At 45.8% G+C, this 17,884-nt stretch overlaps 1 protein-coding gene across 9 annotated transcripts in view; it reads left to right on the top strand.

Moving 5' to 3' along the window:
* The window catches only part of GRAMD1B (GRAM domain containing 1B), a 284,882-nt gene that overhangs the window by 124,859 nt on the left and 142,139 nt on the right, over nt 1-17,884 (top strand). For 8 of the 9 annotated variants that reach the window (XM_033203816.1, XM_033203818.1, XM_033203820.1 and 5 more), the window contains one exon: nt 188-265. In XM_033203816.1, the coding sequence (XP_033059707.1) occupies nt 188-265 (78 nt within the window). The remainder of the gene's footprint in view (nt 1-187; nt 266-17,884) is intronic. The other variant, XM_033203811.1, reaches the window with a different exon arrangement.

Below are 17,884 nucleotides of genomic sequence, written 5' to 3' on the forward strand. Positions count from 1 at the left end.
TTTACCAGCCTTGTGTCATTTCTCATATGGTCTAACTGTGCATTCTCTATGCTAGACTTACTTGGGGGAACTTGTATCTTTAAAATTTTGTAAGCCCATGTCTTTGTCTAGTTGAAGTCTAAGTGACCTCCCCCAGGGTTGAGAAAGAAGCTGAAGTTAACGGTTGATATCCTGTGTCTTTCCTCAGCAGCCAACAGAGCAGTCAGCAGAGCAGCCACGATGATGATTCTAGCAGGTTCCTGAGTCCTCGAGCGCGGGAAGAAAGGTAAGGTCCAACTTGGAGGGCGAGATGGGGGCAAAGAATAGAGGGGGTGGGGTGGAATGTTTGAGGAAGATTGTGCCTCTGCTCTGTGCAAAAAAAAATGTGGAAAACTGAAGAGGAATGGGAGAGCCTCAGACCTCTGTGCTTGACTGATTAGAAAGATGAAACTTTCACCCCAGAAAGGAAAAGGGGCAACACAAAGGGGCTGGTCTGGAGGCTTTTTGTGTTCAGCAAAAGAAGTCAACATGTGGCAAACCAAATAGGTTGAAAAGACTTCATACTGAGCCAGGCATGGTGGCTTACACCTAATCCCATTACTTTGGGAGGTGGAGGCGGGTGGATCACCTGAGGTCAGGAGTTTGAAACCAGCCTGGTCAACATGGTGAAGCCTCATCTCTACTGAAACTACAAAAATTAGCCAGACACGGTGGCATGTGCCTGTAATCCCAGCTAGTGCGAGGCTGAGGCAGGAGAATCGCTTGAACCCGGGAGGCGGAGGTTGCAGTGAGCCAAGATCATGCACTCCAGACTGGGCGACAAAGGGAGACTCCGTCTAAAAAAAACTTTACAGTGGAGTTAGGACTTGAGTCATGCCCTATAGGTCGGGTACAATGTGGATCAGGAGGTGAAGGGCATTTTGTGCCTGAGGAAGTTGCATAGCCCAGGATGTCAGGTGTTGGATGGCGTCAGATGGCAGCAGGGTTAATGAAAAATGAGGCGGGATGTCTGGGATGCAATGAGAATATAGAGGCTCTTCAATGCTTGGTTGAGGATGGGAGATACAGCTAGCTAAGCACTCAGTGTGAGGACCAGCCAGCGCCTGTTTCGTGCAGTGCCTGTGAATGGTAGACAGTGGTGGATTTGCCGTAGCAAGTTAAACTTCTTTGCCTACAGAAAGCTGATGGTATTGATGTTAACTAAAAGGAAGTCTTGGCTGGTCTACCACGGAGGCTCTGCTTTTCATCTAGCTCTGTTTATCATTTTTATCAACGAGCTGGGTGAAAAAGCAGAAGGTGCTTTTACCACATTTGTCAACTTATGGTGGACCCTCTGCTGAGAGGGGGTAGAGGACACTAAGTATGATAGAATCAAGATTTATTATTATTTTGAGTAGAACAATAGATGGAAACCAAGGAGATGTTTTCTTTTTAATGGAAATGTGATTTTTTTTTTTTTCCTTAGAGTCTCGCTGTGTCTCATAGGCTGGAGTACAGTGGTGCAGTCTCAGCTCACTGCAACCTCCACCTCCTGGGTTCAAGTGATTCTCCCACCTCAGCCTCCAGAGTAATTGGGGTTATAGGCATGTGCCACCACACCCCTCTAATTTATAATTTTAGTAGAGACGGGGCTTCGCTGTGTTAATCAGGCTGGTCTTGAACTCCTGGCCTCAAGTGATTGACCTGCTCCGGCCTCCCAAAGTGCTGAGATTACAAGTGTAAGCCACCATGCCCGGCTCACTATGAAGTCTTGAAATGTCTATGAAATATGATTTTATCTTGTATATTTATAGTAGAAAAGATTTATTTCACAAGTGTAGAATTGCCACAGGGAGCCTAATTTGATAGGATTTCATGTGAAAAAGAAAGAATATTTTTATTTGCCAGCCAAATATGAGCCAATAATATGACACAACTACCAAATGATCTTTAAAAGTTTTTAATTCATTCATGGGAGCAGGGTGCATGGATTAAAAAAAAAAAAAAGACGTCACTGTAATCTGTACTAGTATGATCATATTTCATGTATTATTCCAGTTCTTTGGAAGTGGATACTGATGCATTAGAGTCCAGAAAAGAATATAATATGAGTTGGTTATGACCCTGCACGGCGGCTCACACCTGTAATCCCAGCATTTTGGGAGGCTGAGGCAGGCAGGTCACTTGAGGCCAGGAGTCTGAGACCAGCCAGGCCAACAAGGGGAAGCCCTGTCTCTACTAAAATACAAAAATTAGCCGAGCATGATGGCGCACGCCTGTAGTCCCAGCTACTCCGGAGGCTGAGGCAGGAGAATCACTTGAACCCGGGAGGTGGAGGTTGCAGTGAGCCAAGACTGTGCCACTGCACTCCAGCCTGGGCGGAAAACAAACAAACAAAAAAGAAAAAAAGAAAAAAGAAAAAAAACCAGTTGGTTGAAGGAAAGAGATTTAGCTTGGAAAAGAGATTTTTGGATATCTGAAAGCTGAAGAGATAGAATCGGAGGGTTAGAAGTCAGTGAGAAGGATTGCAGCTCAGGATAAGAAAGTGCTCTTCCGTGATAGAGCTGTACTCACTTGGATTTTCTATCTGAGAACTGAGAACTAAGTGACTAACGGGTGGGGCATGTGTACAGTGTGGATATGCTGAACAAAGGGATGACTCACATTCCAGGCGGGACAGCGAGCGATTTCATCGCACTTCTCAGGATGACACGGAATTTGAAACGGATGAACTGTTTATTTCCATTTAATATTTTCTTTTCTTTTTCTTTTTTGAGATAGGGTCTCTGTCACCCAGGCTGAAGTGCAGTGGCGTGATCTCAGCTCACTCCAACCTCTGCCTCTAGGGCTCGAGTGATTTTTCCCACCTTAGCGTCCTGAGTATCGGGACTATAAGCACCTGCCACCGTACCTGGCTAATTTTTGTATATTTTTGTAGAGACGAGGTCTTGCCACATTTCCCCAGCTGCTCTCAACTACTGAGGTCAAGTGACCCGCCTACTTCAGCCCGCAAAGTGTTGGTATCACAGGCGTTAGCCACCACCCTGCTTAATATCTTCTGACCACATTTGACTGTGGATAACAAACCGCAGGTAAGGGGGGACTGCTGTAATCTCTCCCCTTCATAGGAGTGTTCAAGCAAAAGCTGGGTGCTGTGTCAAAAGGGATTTCGTTCTGGTTGAGAGAGTGGAACCTCTCTAGTCCTTATTTCTTTAGATTATAAGGTCTTGTGAGTTCTGCCCTAGTTCTCAGTTTTGTGCCCCCTATTAATCAAAACAGTTCAGCTCATCAATTTAGACCCATGTATATGGAGACATGGCACTCCCAAGGAGCAAAGACTAATCATTCTTGTCAAGATGCTTAATCAGGTACGGTCTGATCTGATGGCAGTTCTCTCAGTCCCTAGAGTACCCTCCACTCTCTGTGCAAAGCTTTCTAGATTGCAGCAATCATAATCTCAAAATTAGAAGAGGCCACAGAGGTCCCCCAGCACAGCCACCTTCCCTGTGCTGTGCACCAAACATCTCCAGAAGTATACTGTCCATTTCTGAGCGTGACGTCTTTGGCTGTTCTTCTACCAGTTCTATGATTGACAGTTCCTTAGCTCACGTTATATTATCTCTGCTGCTTGGGGCATTCCTGGAAGAGATGAGTAGTGCTGAGATGCTTGTCCCAAGGACGTAACTGCTTGCTAACTAGAGAGAACTCTGCCTTTTGTTTGGTATTTGGGACTTTACATTGATATAAATTCTCTTCTAACTTCTCTCTAACCGCTCACTCCTCCCACCACGGGACATGTTACAAAGGTTCTCCCATCTAAATCTCTGCCCAGAAAAACTCTCTGGATTTCTTCCCTGGTCGGTTGTTCCCATCTGGGCCCACTCGCAGCCCCCTAAGCTCTTTATGGTGGATGGAGATGTTGTTTTGCATCAGCTCACTTTGGAGAGTATGAGGAACAGAGAGCATGTGGTCAGAAGTATGCTTCCTCTGACGGTCCCTGTGACCGGCCCACCCCACCCACCCCCAAAACCTCGGAAATTGGCTCTCGTACGTGTTCACTCACCATAGCCCTTCTGAAGAAAGTCTTTGTTCTCTTCTTGGCTGCTGGGTTCCTTCTCCTGGAGAGAACAAGTTTCCGGAGCTCAAATTAGTCTCCCAGGCTCAGCTCAGAACTCACTTACACTCTGCACCTGATTCTTCTACCCACTTACGAGTCTCCAGGTGTTTAGGACTTTGATCTGTGATGTTGTGGCCTGGGGTGAGATTGGAACCCTGGGGAGATGGGGGCAGTAGTGGGCATCTGGCCTGTGCTGCTGGTTCTGGCCCCTCTGAGGGACAGTGCACCAAGCCGTGAATGGCGGCATTTCCTGCACTGGTGAGGCCTCCCTGCGGTCATCTTCTTTGCTCTTCGTAATGCCCCTGCGTGGCAGGTGGAGCTGCTGGTATTGTCACTGACCGAAAACGGTCAAGGATGAGGTGGATATTATGGGGTTTTTTTTCTGTGGCTGCTTCTAATTTTCCAAACCACATCATCAATGGTACCATGAAAGACTGTTTCATAGAGCAGGCAAAAAAATGAACATTGATTCTTCTACTTTAAAGATTCAAATTATAATCTTTCAGTATCAGATGCACTTTCAACGGGTTTAATAAAACATTGGGGTTTTTTTCTTGTTTTTGTGTAAGGTTCGGAATGGTTATCCTATTTAGAGACTACATAGCTACCCTGCTATACACAGCAGTGGGTGGAATGCTTTCATATGGTGTTCAAACCTGAGGATTGCTGAGAAAGGTTTTTTCCTTATTCACATTGACGCTCTGTCCTGAAGGAAAGCCTTTGGAACCATGACAGGAGTAGAGGGTGGGTCAAAGGACTGTGATATACATTTGTTGGGTGGATGTGGCATGAGTGAGAAGGGTTGATTTTTATGAGAATGTGTTTATTAGGAAATGGAGATTGTCTCAGAGATAAGAATAATTCTTCCAGGTTTCCAGTAGAAAGCAAAGTAGGTAACTTCCCCAAAGTGTGTGTGTAATAGAATATAGGACATTAATTCATTCTTTTTTTTTTTCCTTTTGAGACAGAGTCTTGCTCTGTTACCCAGGCTAGAATAGTGGCACAATCTTGGCTCACTGCAACCTCCACCTCCCAGGTTCAAGGGATTCTTCTGCCTCAGCCTCCTGAGTAGCTGGGACTATAGGTGTATGCCATCATGCCTGGCTAATTTTTGTATTTTTTGGTAGAGACAGGGTTTCACCATGTTGGCCAGGCTGGTCTAGAACTCCTGACCTCAAGCAATCCACCTGCCTCTGTCTCCCAAAGTGCTGGGATTACAGGCATGAGCCGCTGCACCCAGCCTAACTGTGCATTTGTAAAGGCAATTTACTTAGTGTTACTCAACCCTCAACCTTAGTTACCTCCTTTGTAAAAATTTGATATCCATTGGATTTTCTTGTAAAGAATACACGAGAAAACAGTCGTAAAGAGCCATTAAGTAGGTGCTTGACAAATGGTAGCTGTTTGTGTTCTGATTCTGGCTATCACAACATTTTACTCTGTTTCCTACCAGATCTTACATTCTTCTGTTCTTGACAAAGCTGGGCACCATGGCTCACCCCTGTAATCCCAGCACTTGGGGAGGCCGAGGTGGGTAGATTGCCTGAGCTCAGAAGTTCGAGATCAGCCTGTGCAACATGGCAAAACCCCATCTCTACCAAAAATACAAAAAATTAGCTGGGCATGGTGGCATGTGCCTGTGGTCCCAGCTACTTGGGAGGCTGAGAAACAAGATCCCTTGAGCCTGGGAGGCGAAGGTTGTAATGAGCCTAGATTGTGCCACTGCAGTTCAGCCTGGGTGACAGAGTGAGACCCTGTCTCAAAAAATACAAATAAAAATAAAAATAAAGAAAAAGCAAAGACAGAATGAAGGTGTAGAATATTGAGCATCTGCAAATGTCACACATATATACTCCGGATAAATAGACTAAGTTGTGCTATTTCCCTCTCAAGAAACTGATTCTCTTATGGTGTGGTATACCTGCAAATAAACAAGTATAATAGAATGTAATAGTTAACTTAAGGAATTATGCATAAGGTAATACAACTGAAGAATTTTACAAGCTGGGTGTGGTGGCTCATGCCTGTAATCCTAGCAATCTGGGAGGCTGAGGGGGTGGATCCCTTTGAGGCCTGGAGTTTGAGACCAGTCACCAACATGGCAAAACCCCATCTCTATTAAAAATACAAAGATTAGCCAGGTGTGGTGGTGTGCACCTGTAGTCCCGGCGACTCAGGAAGCTAAGGCTGGAGAATCACTTGAGTCCGGGAGGCAGAAAGTGCAATGAGCTGAGATCGCACCACTGCACTTCACCCTGGACGACAGAGTGAGACTCTGTCTCAAAAGAAAATGAAGAAGTTCACTAAGTGCTTACTATGTGCTTAAACCTGTGCAGTAAACTTTGCATACATTTTAAAATATAATCCTCTCAACAGCCCTATCAAGTACATGCCATTATCTGCATATTATTGTTTAGGAAAACCAAGGCTTGGGGAATTAAACTTGCCCCAGAGAAACACAGCTACTGTTTGGGGTGAGGGTAGGGGTAGGAGGGTTTCCAGAAAACTCCACAGAGGGGGCTGTGCTTCAGCTGAGAACTGCAAGAGGAGTAGGAGTCTGTCACATGGACAGCATTTGCAAGCGAGGGAACAAGATGTACATAAGCATGGAGGCGGGAGAAAGCAAGGCATGTTCAGGAACCACAAATACTTCAGTGTTGCTGCAGCGTCATATCCTAGGAGAGGGGTAGCTAGTGAGTGGCCAGGAAAGGCCTTTGGACAGGTAAGCAAGTGCCTGGTCATGCCACATCCTGCTGTAATAAGGAGTGAGTGTTCTTTATGGATGATTGGAAACCACTACGTTATGTTTTTTTGTTTGTTTGATTTTGTTTTTTTAGAGATGGAGTCTTGCTCTGTCGCCCAGGCTGGAGTACAGTGATGCAATCTTGGCTCACTGCAACCTCCTCCTCCTGGATTCAAGTGAGTGTCCTGTCTCAGCCTCCTGAGTAGTTGGGATTAGCTGGGTGTCCGCCATCATGCCCAGCTAATTTTTGTATTTTTAGTAGAGACAGGGTTTCACCATGTTGGCCAGGCTGGTCTTGAACTCCTGACCTCAGGTGATCTGCCTGCTTTGGCCTCCCAAAGTGCTGGGATTACAGGTGTGAGCCACCACACCCAGCTGCCACTGAGTTATGTTGAGAAACGGAGTACCTGTGTGTCTTAGTTCAGGCAGCTATAACAGAAGACCATAGACTGGGTGTCTTGTACATCACAGAAAATTATTTCTTTCCATTTTGGAGCCCGGGAAGCCCAAGACCAAGATGTGGGCATTCAGCGGGTGCTGAGGTCCTGTTGTCTTCATAGACAGCTGTCCTCTTGCTGTGTCTTACATGGTAAAAAGGAGAGCTCTGGTCTAGTGAGCCCCCTTATAGGGACACTAATTACATTCATGAGAGCTCCATTTTCATGATTTACAACCCCGCCTCTTAACACCATTGCACTGGAGGTTAGGATTTCAACATATCCAGTTGGGGGTGGGGCACCAACACTGAGTCTATAGCACCAGGTCGCTCCCAAATGTTCCTGTGAAAAAAATCACACCTGAGAGGTGTTCAGAGTTGAGTCCTAGCCCCTCCAGGGCTGTGGAGGATGGATACCTCCCCCAGGGGCTCTCCAGGCTGGGCATTTGGGCATGGTGAATGCCAACCTGGATAACCTGTGGCCCAGCCTTAACTGTCTGCCTGGCCCTGCTGTCTGCTAGGCAGGGATTCCAAGATGAAGACATGGTCCCTGCTCTTGAGTAATTCTTCAGCCCCATGACTTAACGTGGCCATCAGGCATCAAGAACAAGGCCATGTGGGTGATGACACGTTGGAATGGAACTGTGAACCTGGGGAGCCGATCTTCTCCCCTCGCCACCCCACGGCCCCAACTGAAACCTTTGGCCCTTCTTCTCCCCCCCTTGCCACCCCCTCGCCACCTCACAGCCCTGACGGAAAGCTTTGGCCCTCCTCCTCCCCGCTCGCCACCCCATGGCCCTGACTGAAAGCTTTGGCTCTCCTCCTCCGCTGTCACACTCAGTGAGGGGTAGCCCTACCCCAGAAGTGTATCTCACGAGAGCATCAGGGACGCAGTGAAAGAGTGATGCTCAAGGGAGACAGGAAGAGAGAGCAACATAAAGAAGTGGCTCCATGCCCGCGGTGCACCTGGTCAGCAGAGGAAGGAGTGTGGGACCCGATGGAAATTTGGAGCTCAGGGAAAATGGTGGGGGGGGCTTTATCTCTCTTGTGTAGCCCCTCAAGATTGACCCCTTAGATGGCCCAGGAACAGCAGGTGCTAGAGGAATGGTATCCATGTGGGCATGGAAATGAGGCAGATTCTGGGGCCACTGGACCAAGGGGAGGGAAGGGCTCATCAGCACCCACCCAGGGAGCCTGTCCATTTATGTTCCCAGATAAAGGGTCCTAGAAGAGTTAAAAAAAAAAAAAAAAAAGGCGAAGAAAAAAAAAATCATGCCTGGCCTGTGGTTAATGTGTACGTGCCTACTAGTAGTATTATCATTAAAATACTGGGTCGAGGAGGAAGGATTTGAGGAGGAGAGGTGGCAGTGAGTTTAATTTAGACATGTAGCATGAACTACCCGTGGAGTGTGCCAGTGGAGAGATACACTAGGCCATTGGCTACACCGTTTGAAGCTCAGGGGACGAGACTGAGCGTGCTAGTTTGGCAGCCACTACTGTGGAAGAGCACAGCAATGAGAATGTAGTTGAGGCAAGAGTCTTAGGATAAGCAAAGTTTAAGCAGAAGACAAAGGAAGGAAGAATTTTAAAAGATTGTCCATTGAAGCCAAGTTGACTAGGAGATAGTAATGGAGAAGCGAGAAAGAGTAGTTAAAAGGGTGGAAATAGGTAAGCAAAGGACTAAAAGGAATCCTCTGCAGTGGCAATTGGTGGAGATCATTGGTTACTACAGAGCAGTTTCAGAAGAGTGTGTCTGAGGGGAGGGAGAAGAGACTGACCGTAGTCATTTCATTCTAGAAGTCTGCCTGGGAAGAAGAGAAATAGGGAGGATACCTAGAGGGGAACACAGGGATGACTGGGGAAAATTATTGTTTTAATATGGAGAGACAGAAGCGCTTTTTTGTAATTTCTGAAGTAGAAATTGATAGCTCAAGGCCGAGAATTTCAGAGGATAAATTCATTTGTTCATTCATTCAACAAACTGATCAATTATGCACTATCGGCCAAATGTGATGGCTGGTGCCTGTAATTCCAGTGCTTTGGGAGGCTAAGGTGGGAGGATCACTTGAGGCTAGGAGTTTCAGACTAGCCTGGGTAACCTGGCAAAACCTTATCTCTACAAAAAATAGCTACTGCACTCCAGTCTGGGCGTAGAGCAAGACCCCGTCTCAAAAAAGAAAAGAAAGAGCACTGTGTACTGGGGTTTCCAGTCTTGTTGAAGGAAGAATATTAAACACGTTTGAGAATATGCAAACTTGGAATTTGGATGCGTGTCTTAAAGGAAGGGGACATAGTACCAGGCAAAGTGTACCGAAGAAGCTGGACCCGGCCAGAGGGGTTGGGGCCAAGGTGTAAGGCTTGGGCAAAGACTAGAAGGATGAATTGGAAACAGTGATGTGAGACAGATGAGATGGTATGGATGAGATGAGGCAGGAGCTTTGATGGCCAGGATGACCAGGATATAGTAATAGAGAAGCAAGAAAGAATAGTCAAAAGAGTCTTGGTCTTTATTTTAAAGCCCAGGAAGCCACTGAAGATCTTTGAGACAGGATCAGATTTGCTTATGAAAAAATTGCTTACAAAAACACAGAGGCTGTTTCATGGATACTGGGAGATCAGCTGAGGTCCTTAGGAGACTGTTACTATATCCAAGCTAACGATGTTGTGTGTTGGAATGTGGATGGTGATAGTGAAAAAAAGAAGTAGACAAATTCAAGATATATTTAGGAGATAAAATGTCCAGGGCTTGATGATGAATTGGGTACATATGGATGTGAGAGAAGGGAGGTATTCAGAGTTGAGTCCTAGGATTCCAGCTTGCTCAGCTAGGGGGTGCCATCTGTTGAAAGATAAGGAAGCAGAGTTTTAAAGGAGGCAAGAGAAGGTTGGTCCAGATCACAGGTGAGAAGATTACCCTTGAACAGGAGAGACTAATTGAGGTGGATGCAGTGAGTTCCTAGCTGCTGTGGTAGGAAGGCGAGGAGATTCGTGGCAGCAGGATGTTTTCTCTGTGTGATGGAAAATGATGTCTCCTAACTGAGATCAGTGAAGGTGGAATGAGAATAGTGTGATGTTTGGATATAATTAATTTTGGAACTTTTTTTGTGTCAGCTTTTCTCCAAGTACCTTAAAAGACATTTGTGGCTGGGTGCAGTGGCTCACGCCTGTAATCCCAGCACTTCGGGGGGCTGAGGCGGGTGGATCACCTGAGGTCAGGAGTTGGAGAACAGCTTGGTCAAAATGGTGAAACTCAGTCTCTACTAAAAATACAAAAATTAGCAGATGTGGTGGTGCACGCCTGTAGTCCCAGCTGCTTGGGACGCTGACACACAAGAATCATTTGAACTCAGGAGTCAGAGGCTGCAGTGAGCCAAGATTGTGCCACTGTACTCCAGCCTGGGCAACAGAGCAAGACTCTCTCTCTCTCTCAAAAAAAAAAAAAAAGGACTTTCGTGTCTTACGTGTCATGTTAGGGCTCACCTCATTTCTTCCAGTTGAGGGAGGGAGGTGAGTCTTATCACACCTATTTTATAGGTGCAGGAGTAGGCTGTGGCTAATTCTATTGCAGCACTTACCACATCCTTGTGTGCTATGTGATTTGTCTGTCTCCCTCTTAGCTGATGAGATCCTGGGGACAGAAACTGTATATATCCGTTGTCTCTTGCATCCAGCACAGAGTAGGTGCTCAGAAATTGTTTGGGATTTGGAATTCAGGAACAAATGAATGGAGAAACCAAGGTATTGGCATTTGAGGTCAAGGGGCAAGTTTTAGGAGTCAACGCCATGCTAGAGTAAGATCGTCACTGCCAACTCAGGTCTAGCCACTGGGATAGATAGCTTCCTAGTAGAAGTAGAAGTCTTTTCAATTTTGCTTATTCTGTCCCAGAAATATATCCCCAGTAGCATATTTCCAGAATAGTCTAGCTCCGTCTACCTGCCTGGCCAATGAATTCCCCATAGACTCATGGTCACTCCCGTGATCCTTTACCATGGGGAGAAAGCCAAGTTGCAAACCCTCTGGGAGCAGTGCCCGCTGCTCCTCCCCTTCCCCCAGCACCAGCAGCTGACATCACATACAGGTACAGCTTCATCCTCCTTGTCTGAGGACAAAGGAGGGGAGGAAACTCACCAAGTGCCCAGAGCTCTGCCAGATGTTGAAAGATGGAGGAGGGCTTCATTTGGAGCTGTGGCTTGGGCAAAAGGCAGAGGGGATCTCGGTAACACAGGACTCCAGGCTTGCCCACCCTGGGCCCTCCACCTGCCTGTTTTATACTGAACCACAGGGAAGGGAGCACTTATGTGCAGGAGTCCACAGTTGACAGCTGGGGTAGCTGCAGGGGCAGCAAGTCCACGCAGCTCCAGAGTGAGCCCCCAGCTCTTGAGGTCTCAGCTGCCATGTGGCCAGCCCTCCCCTGAGCCCAGCATGGTGCAGAATCTACAGCCAGAGACCGTCTCATGCGGCACAGCTGGAAAGCAGGCTTGTCACTACTACGTCTCCTCCCTGAGGAAGAAGCTGGCCTTTCTGCGAGCCAAGTAGGTGGTGGGGACCCTGGAGATGAGGTTTGGGATTGCCCGGGTTGGCTCCCGTGTTTGGAGATGTTGTAGGTCCCTGCCCAAGAGGGAGACTCAGTGATCCATTGCAAGAGGCTGAAGGGAAAGGCCAAGGGGTGTGGGTGGCTGCGATGTTGACTGGGAGACTGAGTCTGTGCCTCACTGTGTGCCTCCCAGCAGGGTGCGTTGGCCTCCAGGTCCTTCTTCATAACTGGCCAGGGACCATTACTTTTCTCCTTTATGATAAGTTGCTCCAGTCCGTAAAGAAATTGGAAATCCTGAGAAAGGTGCGGTGGGGAACAGTGTAGTCGACCTGTGTAGGGTCCCCTGGGCAGGGGCACTGGCGTCTCTGGGGTGTGGATCATTCCCTTCCACTTATAGGGACCTAAGCGGCAGGTGTTTGGGGCCATTGCTCAGTGTGTTCATTTCTATATCACCTCTTCGGGCACTTTGGTCTGACTCCAGAACTATTTGAGCACACATCAGATGTGGGGCATTTTTTCCTAAAACAGCTCCTGTACCTGGTAGATGGGCTGCAGTGGCACCTGGCTGAATCTGCCCTGCCCTCTTGGCCTCTGCACCTAGAAGAAGGAGGAGATTTCCTGGAGGAGGAAGAGTTTCCAGCCCCTAAGATTAGAATTAAATTTGAAGGCTGGCAGGCATTCAAGACAGAGTGTCATGTAAACTTACGGGCAGGTTTGTGTATTTTTGCTTTTGTTTTGGCGTGAAGAGAAATATCACTGAGAAAGATGGAATGAATGAAGTGAGGAGGGAAAAGGAAGGAGAAAGGCAGAAAGAGAGGCCAAAGGGATTTCAGAGGTAGGGAGAGGCTAGAGGCAGTAGGTGGCTTAACCTCAATCTTCTCTCTCTCTCCCTCTCTCTCTCTCTCTCTCTCCCTCCCTCCCTCCCTCCCTCCCTCCCTCTCTCTCTCTCACACACACACACACACACACACACACACACACACAGGCATAGATGCCTGTGATTGTTTAGCTGTCTATTGACAAGGGTTTCTTGTGGCTGAAGTTTGGAGGCTGGTGAGCAAAGACTGTGTCCCTCTCTGATTAGATGACTTCTCTGGTACTGATATTCAGTGCTGTGCCTTGCACACAGTAGGTTCTCAACAGATAATGGTAGAATAAGGAAGTCTCTGATCCTGTGATGTGGTGCAAGGACAAGATTCAGTAATGGCTGCGGGGAACTCAGGTTTTGGAGACCAAAAGACCTTAGTTTAAATTCCAGCTCTACCACATCCTGGCTGTGGTGCTTTTGCAAAATCATTTCATCTCTCTGAATGTTTCCTTTCTGAAAAATGAAGAAAATTGTACTTGCTTTACGGAGCTTGTGGGGATCGAACAGAGATAAACTAAGAAAGGCACTTAGCACTGTATCTGGACGTAGCACACAGTAAGTGGCAGCTTATGTCACTGCCAGCAAACAGTAGGCCTGGGCTTAGCCTGCAAGGGGTGTGGAAGGTGAGTTCTCAGCTCTTAGAGAACCAGGAGGTTTGCAAACTTATTAAGGGAAGCCACGCATGAGTCCATGAGGGTAATGTTTGACTTCCCAGTTGCCAGGGGAAGCCAGTTATATAAGCTCTGGTCTTCACTGTCCTGGTGAGAGACAGCTGCCTTGAGAGTGGCGTGAAGAGCCCAGAGTGGCAGTTGTGTGGACGGGCTTCCAAACCCACCCGCAGGCAGCCTGCTCGGACTCCATGTGGAACGTGGGCCCAGAAGGTGTTCCGTTAGTTCCAGCTGATTAGGAAGAGGGCCCCATCTCAGAAGAGGCTCACTTTGATTAAATGCTGCAGTGGAAGTGTCCCTTTGGAAACAGCTTCAGTAGAGGCCCCAGATGTTCGTATTGTTCAGATCCCAGGAACAATGTTGTTAATAGTGATGCTGTTGGTGGAGAGGAAGTTTTGAGTTCTTCCTCCCTGTGAGTGATTCATCACTCAAACTGCCCTCAGCTCAGATTCCTCACCTGGGAGCTGTCACATCTCAGAGAGGCTGCCTCTTACCTCTTTGTCCCAGCAGGGTTTCTCTCCCTGACTTGCATCCAAATAAATGGCTTATTTTCCATGTTAGCATTAATCACATTATAATTGTATTTATCTGTTGACTTGATCGTTGTCTGTCTCGCCAACTAGTCCCTAAATTGCATGAGAGCAGGGATCATCTTTGTTTTATTGTGTCCCCAACACTTAGCACAGTGCCTGGCACATGATAATACTTAAATACTAAATGAGTAAATGAACCAATAAATAACCATGTAAGACTTTTTGTTACTTGTAACATTCTAGGACCATGGGATTTTGTGACTGTAGCCCAAATGGAGGGCAAAGACTGGCCCTTACACACCTATTAACCTTTGTAAACTTTTCATGCTCATGGAAGTGTTTTGATCTGTGACCACCTCTCACATGTTCCCCTTTCTCTGATCCACGTGCACATATGCTTCGGGGGTCACATGGTCTTGTGGAAGACAGCACAGAAGGCCATAAGGCCTTTTTTTTTTTTTTTTTAGGTCTGAGCTAAGTTCTGACTTTTGAGGGCAGGGCAAAGAAGCAAATGAGCGCTCCTGTCTTGCTCCTACCTCTCCAAGTTCCCAGCTTAGAGCTCCTCTTTAGCAGTCCTGGCTGCTTCTGTGACTGTCAGCAGAACTGTCCGCAGGTGTAACCATCACCTGCTCTGTTTCTCCTACTCCAGCATTTCTTCTTTGTGCCTGAGAAAGGGGAGTTGTTAATTATAGCTCAGCAAACTCCTCTTATCTTTGCTGATGCCATAGTTGGGATTTAGATTTGGACAACTGGCAGGATGGAAGGTAATTTTTATTCCCCAGCTTCCCTACTTCCTGCTGGGAGAAATTCCATCCTCCTACCAGTCTCAGCGAAGAAGGAATGTGAGTGGGTGGCAACTCAGGGGCTCAAGGCAGAGCGTCCAATCTCAGGCTTGTCCTGCTCTCTGCTGCATTCTTTGCCTCCCTCGTACTCCAGGGTTGAGATGAAGTCAGGGGATAAACTGCTGGGTTCTCTTTTCAGTCACTCACTGATAAATCATGTAAGCTCGGGAGAGCTCTTTACTACTCCTCGCTTGCTTTTCTAGGTATTGAGGAAGTCATTGTACCAGAAGTTGATGCTCCGGCTTGGATGCAAACACCTATCATTAAAATTTGTTTGAGCACATACCATATATATATATATACACACACACACACAGACACACATATACACACACATAAATTCTGTGTGCATTTCTGTACTAAATATTTTATGTATACTGTAACATAATGAAACAAATTTTAACAAGGTAGAATAAACATAAATATAAATACAAGTCCTAATATGCTTTTTAAAAAATTTAAAAAATTCTATGAATACATAGTAGGTGTATATGTTTATAGGTTACATGAAACACTTTAATATAGGGATGTAATAGTCACAGCATGGAAGATAGGGTGTCCATCTCCTCAAGCATGTATACTTTGTGTTACAAACAATTCAATTATACTCTTTTAGTTATTTTAAAATGTACAATGATTATGGACTATAATCGCCCTGTTGTGCTACCAAATACTAGGTCATATTCTTTCTATTTTTTTGTACCCATTAATCACCCCACTTCCCCCTACTTTTCCACTGCCCTTCCCAGCCTCTGATAACTATTCTACTCTCTATCTCCATGAGTTCAATTGTTTTGCTTTGCTTTTTAGTTCCCACAACTAAGTGAGACCACGCGAAGTTTGTCTTTCTGTGCCTGACTTATTTCACTTAACATTAATGATCTCCAGTTCTATCCATGTTGTTGCAAATGACCGGATCTCATTCTTTTTTTATGGCTGAATAGTACTTCATTGTGTATATGTATCTCATTTCATTTATCCAATCATCTGTTGATGGACATCTGGGTTACTTTGAAATCTTGGCTATAGCAGACTGGGCACAGTGACTCATGCCTGTAATCCCAGCACTTTGGGAGGCTGAAGCAGGCGGATCACTTGAGTTCAGGAGTTTGAGACCAGCCTGACCAACATGGCAAAATTCTGTCTCTACTAAAAATACAAAAAGTTAGCCTATAGTCCCAGCTACTTGGGAGGCTGAGGCTGGAGAATTGCTTGAACTTGGGAGGCAGAGGTGGCAGTGAGCCTAGATTGTGCCACTGCACTCCAGACTGGGCAACAGAGTTGAGACTTCGTCTCAAACAAAACAAGACAAAACATAAAAAAAAAAAAATCTCGGCTATTGTAAACAGTGCTGCAAATAAACATAGGAGTGCGGGTATCTCTTTGATATACTGATTTCCTTTATTTTGGGTATATACCCAGCAGTGGGATTGCTGGTCTCTGTTTTTAGTTTTTTGAGGAATTGCCAAACTGTTCTCCATAGTGGTTGTACTAATTTACATTTCCACCAACAGTATACAAGGGTTCTCTTTTCTCCACATCCTCTCCTGCATTTGTTGCTTCCTGTCTTTGTGTATAAGCCATTTTAACTAGCGTGAGTAGTTTTTTTTTGTTTTGTTTAGTTTTTTGGTTTTTTTTTTTGAGATAGAGTCTCATTCTGTCACCTAGACTGGAGTGCAATGATGCGATCTCAGCTCACTGCAACCTCTGCCTCCTGGGTTCAAGCGATTCTCCTGCCTCAGCCTCCTGAGTTGCTGGGATTACAGGAGCCCACCACTATGCCCAGCTAATTTTTTGTATTTTTAATAGAGTTGGGGTTTCACCATGTTGTCCAGGCTGGTCTTGAACTCCAGACCTTGTGAGTCACCGCCTCAGCCTCCTGAGCCACCACACCTAGCCATCATTGTAGTTTTGATTTGCATTTCCCTGACCATCAATGATGTTGAGCACCTTTTCATGTGTCTGTTTGCCAAATGTTGTCTCCCGTTCTGTGGGCTGTGTCTTCACTTTGTTGTTTCTGTCGCTGTGCAGAAGATTTTTAACTTGATGTGACCCCATTTATTCATATTTGCATTGGTTGCCTGTGCTTGTGTGGTATTATGCAAGACATTTTTGTCCAGACCAATGTCCTGGAGTTTCCCCACAGTTTTCTTGTAGTAGTTTCACAGTTTGAGGTCTTAGGTCTAAGTTTTTAATCCAGTCGGATTTGATTTTTATATATGGTAAGAAATAGGGGTCAAGTTTCATTCTTCTGCATATGGATATCCAGTTTTTCTACCACCATTTATTGAAGAGGCTGTTCATGCTCCAATGTATGTTCTTGACACCTTTGTCGAAAACGAGTTCACTGTAGATATGTAGATTTATTTCTAGATTCTCTATTCTGTTACAGGTCTATGTGTCTGTTTTTTTGCTAGTATCATTCTGTTTTGGTTACCGTAGCTCTGTAGTATAATCTGAAGTCAGGAAATGTGATTTCTCCAGTTTTGTTCTTTTCGCTCAGGATCGCTGTGGCTATTCTGGGTCATTTGTAGTTCCCCATAAATGTTAGGATTGTTTTATCTATTTCTGTGAAGACTGTTATCAGTATTTTGATAGGGATTGCATTATATCTGTAGATTGCTTTGGTAGTATGGATTTAACAATATTGATTCTTCTAATCTATGAACATGGAATATCTTTCCATTTTTTTGTGTCCCCTTTTATTTCTTTTTTTTTTTTTTTTTTGAGACGGAGTCTCGCAGTCGCCCAGGCTGGAGTGCAGTGGCCGGATCTCAGCTCACTGCAAGCTCCGCCTCCCGGGTTTACGCCATTCTCCTGCCTCAGCCTCCCGAGTAGCTGGGACTACAGGTGTCCACCAACTCGCCCGGCTAGTTTTTTCTATTTTTTTAGTAGAGACGGGGTTTCGCCGTGTTAGCCAGGATGGTCTCGATCTCCTGACCTCGCGATCCACCCGTCTCGGCCTCCCAAAGTGCTGGGATTACAGGCTTGAGCCACCGCGCCCGGCCCCCTTTTATTTCTTTTATCAGTGTTTTATAGTTTTCATCATAGAGATCTTTCACTTCTTTGATTATTTCCTATGTATTTAATTTTATTTGTGACTATTGTAAATGGGATTACTTTTCAGGTTTCTTTATCAGATTATTCACTGTTGGTATATAGAAATGCTATTTAGGCCAGGCGC

This window comes from Trachypithecus francoisi, unplaced genomic scaffold, assembly GCF_009764315.1.
Source record: "Trachypithecus francoisi isolate TF-2019V2 unplaced genomic scaffold, Tfra_2.0 Lachesis_group8, whole genome shotgun sequence".
Taxonomy (NCBI): Eukaryota; Metazoa; Chordata; class Mammalia; order Primates; family Cercopithecidae; genus Trachypithecus; species Trachypithecus francoisi.